Raw genomic sequence first — 2,500 nt, 5'->3', positions numbered from 1 at the left:
AGGTGATCAGGGGCAGGTATGTCCGGGGGCCGCCCCCGCAGGAGACAAGGAGCTGCACAGGTGCGGCTCATGAGTGGGATGGAGGATGGCTACACCATGCCGACCAGCCCTGCCGCAAGGGGAGATCGCTAGAACAGAGTAGGAGCTGAACTCCAACAGGTAGTACACACTAAGCTAACCAACTCCTCCTGTGTGATGTTTCAGTGAGGAGACGAGGCCCGTCTGACCAGTCCAGAACGTTCCCTCGACCCAGGGAGAACCTGAGTTATTTTTGTGTTTTGTTTGGTAGTTTGGTTAAATAAACGCCTGCTATTTTCAACCAACCAACCAACCATGTTTTTCAGTAGTTCTGTGCTGTTCGCTCCTGGCTACGCCCCTTGGTTGCCACAAAACACAGATACACAGACATACACACAGACTTACATACACACACACACATGAATAAACACACACATACACACACACAGCCCACCACGCCACCAGCACCTACCAGAGCACCGGAGGCCGACAGGCGAGCAGGACTGCTGCAGGGAGACAGAGCAGTTCCTGGTCCTGCTGCTCCCCGGTGGGCAAACGAGCGAGGCCACGCTGAGGCCCCTGAGGCGCGGTGAGCCAAAGTACTGGAGCAGACTGAGAGGCGTGCCGCAGCCCAGCTCGCTGCAGATGGCATTCTTGGCTTCGGCCTTCTGGAGGGCCTCCTTGCAGACCAGCCTGGTCTTGCCCAGGTAGAACATCTCCACGTTCCCCGAGCACTTGTCTCTGGGATCTACTAGTTGGGCCTTGATGCTGCCTGAATCACAACACAGCCAGAATCACATCTGTCCTCCACAGAGTCTGGAAATACAATGTTGATATCTAGTCCCCATCTTTCCTGTGTCCCAGTCTGAACACACCCTTCCTGTGTCCCAGTCTGAACACACCCTTCCTGTGTCCCAGTCTGAACACACCCTTCCTGTGTCCCAGTCTGAACACACCCTTCCTGTGTCCCAGTCTGAACACACCCTTCCTGTGTCCCAGTCTGAACACATCCTTCCTGTGTCCCAGTCTGAACACATCCTTCCTGTGTCCCAGTCTGAACACATCCTTCCTGTGTCCCAGTCTGAACACATCCTTCCTGTGTCCCAGCCTCCTGCTTTCCTTCTCCCCCCCCCCCTTTTCCTCACCGCCCTCCTTCCACTAATCTCCCCACGCCCCGCCCCCCAAGTTGGACCCTCCCGCCCTCCTTCTTCACTCCCCCCCCCTCCCTCCCTCCCCCCTGCCATACCTGAGCAGAACACGTGTGCGGCCAGCCTGGTGGTGCACAGCTCCCCCCTGCAGGGCACCATGCTGGCCTGTTCCAGTGGCAGGCTGGCCTGGGCTTGGTGCAGGCTGAGGAAGGACACGCCCACTTTCTGCCCCACCCTGTCTGCTGTCGGGGGCAGGGTGTTTCCGCACCCCAGGTCCTCGCACAGCCTCTGGGCCTGGCCTTCCGTCAAGCCCTCCTGGGACAGGGCCCGACAGTCCCTGTCCACACACACCTCCACCTGCCCCCAGCACAAGCCCTGCAGGCGCATGCTCCGGGATCCTGCACGGCAACCACACGGCAACCACACGGCAACCACACAGACACGCAGGGCACTGTTATGCGACTGTGGAAATGCTCATTAAAAACGTTTGTTGGATTTTTCGACTAAACTTTAAATAAACAGTACTGTGCAAAAGCCTTAGTGACAATTTATTTTAATTTTTTAAGTATAGAAAAATCACCTTAAGAAATGAAAAGACTAAACTAAATGTAACTTTTATATTACCACACAAATACAGACAGAAAGACCAAAAAAGTATATAATATATACGACAATATTCATGTAATGAATCTTGGCCTAAGAAGCCAAAAACTTCTGCACGGTGTATTTTTATATATAAAATAGTTTCAACAATATATACATTTTTCAGTGAAGAAATAAAAAATCAATGAGTAACATGAATGGAAAGACGTATCACACCTGAACATCTGACGACGGCTACCTCGCTCTGATTGGCTCCCTCAGTCTGACCCTCAGTCATTGGACAGTCAAATAGAGAATCCTCCCTGGACGAGCAGTTGTAGGAGCGCATGCGCTGGTGACTGACGTCACTGATGTCACTGATGTCACTGGCGTCACTGATGTCACTGGCGTCACTGATGTCACTGGCGCCACTGGCGTCACTGACGTCAGTGACGCCAGTGACGTCGACGGTGGTGAAGGACACACTGGCTCCGCAGCGCAGGTGTCTGCAGACGACGTGGGCGGAGTCCTGGTGCCAGGTGGAGCTGGACCCAGACAGGAAGTAGGTGTGGCCATCGTTCTGCACCTGCACCACACCTGAGCAGCCAGACCCCCCCTGACAGGTACAGCAGTGCATGGTCTGAGGGGGGGGCGTGGGGGGGGGGGGGTAAAGATATAGTTAATCATTTATGTTATGAACTAAATGTCTAGGTGTTTGTGGTGGTAAGACAATTTAACAGAGAACCATAATA

At 53.7% G+C, this 2,500-nt stretch overlaps 1 protein-coding gene across 1 annotated transcript in view; it reads right to left on the bottom strand.

The window, feature by feature from the left end:
• The window catches only part of LOC136945536 (scavenger receptor cysteine-rich type 1 protein M160), a 20,908-nt gene that overhangs the window by 6,865 nt on the left and 11,543 nt on the right, over positions 1–2,500 (bottom strand). Inside the window, exons 11-13 of the mRNA XM_067239420.1 lie at positions 1,986–2,388; positions 1,265–1,564; positions 491–790 (exon numbers count right to left, since the gene is read on the bottom strand). Coding sequence (XP_067095521.1) covers positions 491–790; positions 1,265–1,564; positions 1,986–2,388 — 1,003 coding nt within the window. The remainder of the gene's footprint in view (positions 1–490; positions 791–1,264; positions 1,565–1,985; positions 2,389–2,500) is intronic.

Source organism: Osmerus mordax, chromosome 7 (assembly GCF_038355195.1).
Source record: "Osmerus mordax isolate fOsmMor3 chromosome 7, fOsmMor3.pri, whole genome shotgun sequence".
NCBI classification, from domain to species: Eukaryota; Metazoa; Chordata; class Actinopteri; order Osmeriformes; family Osmeridae; genus Osmerus; species Osmerus mordax.
This window is presented reverse-complemented; position numbering and strand designations above follow the sequence as displayed.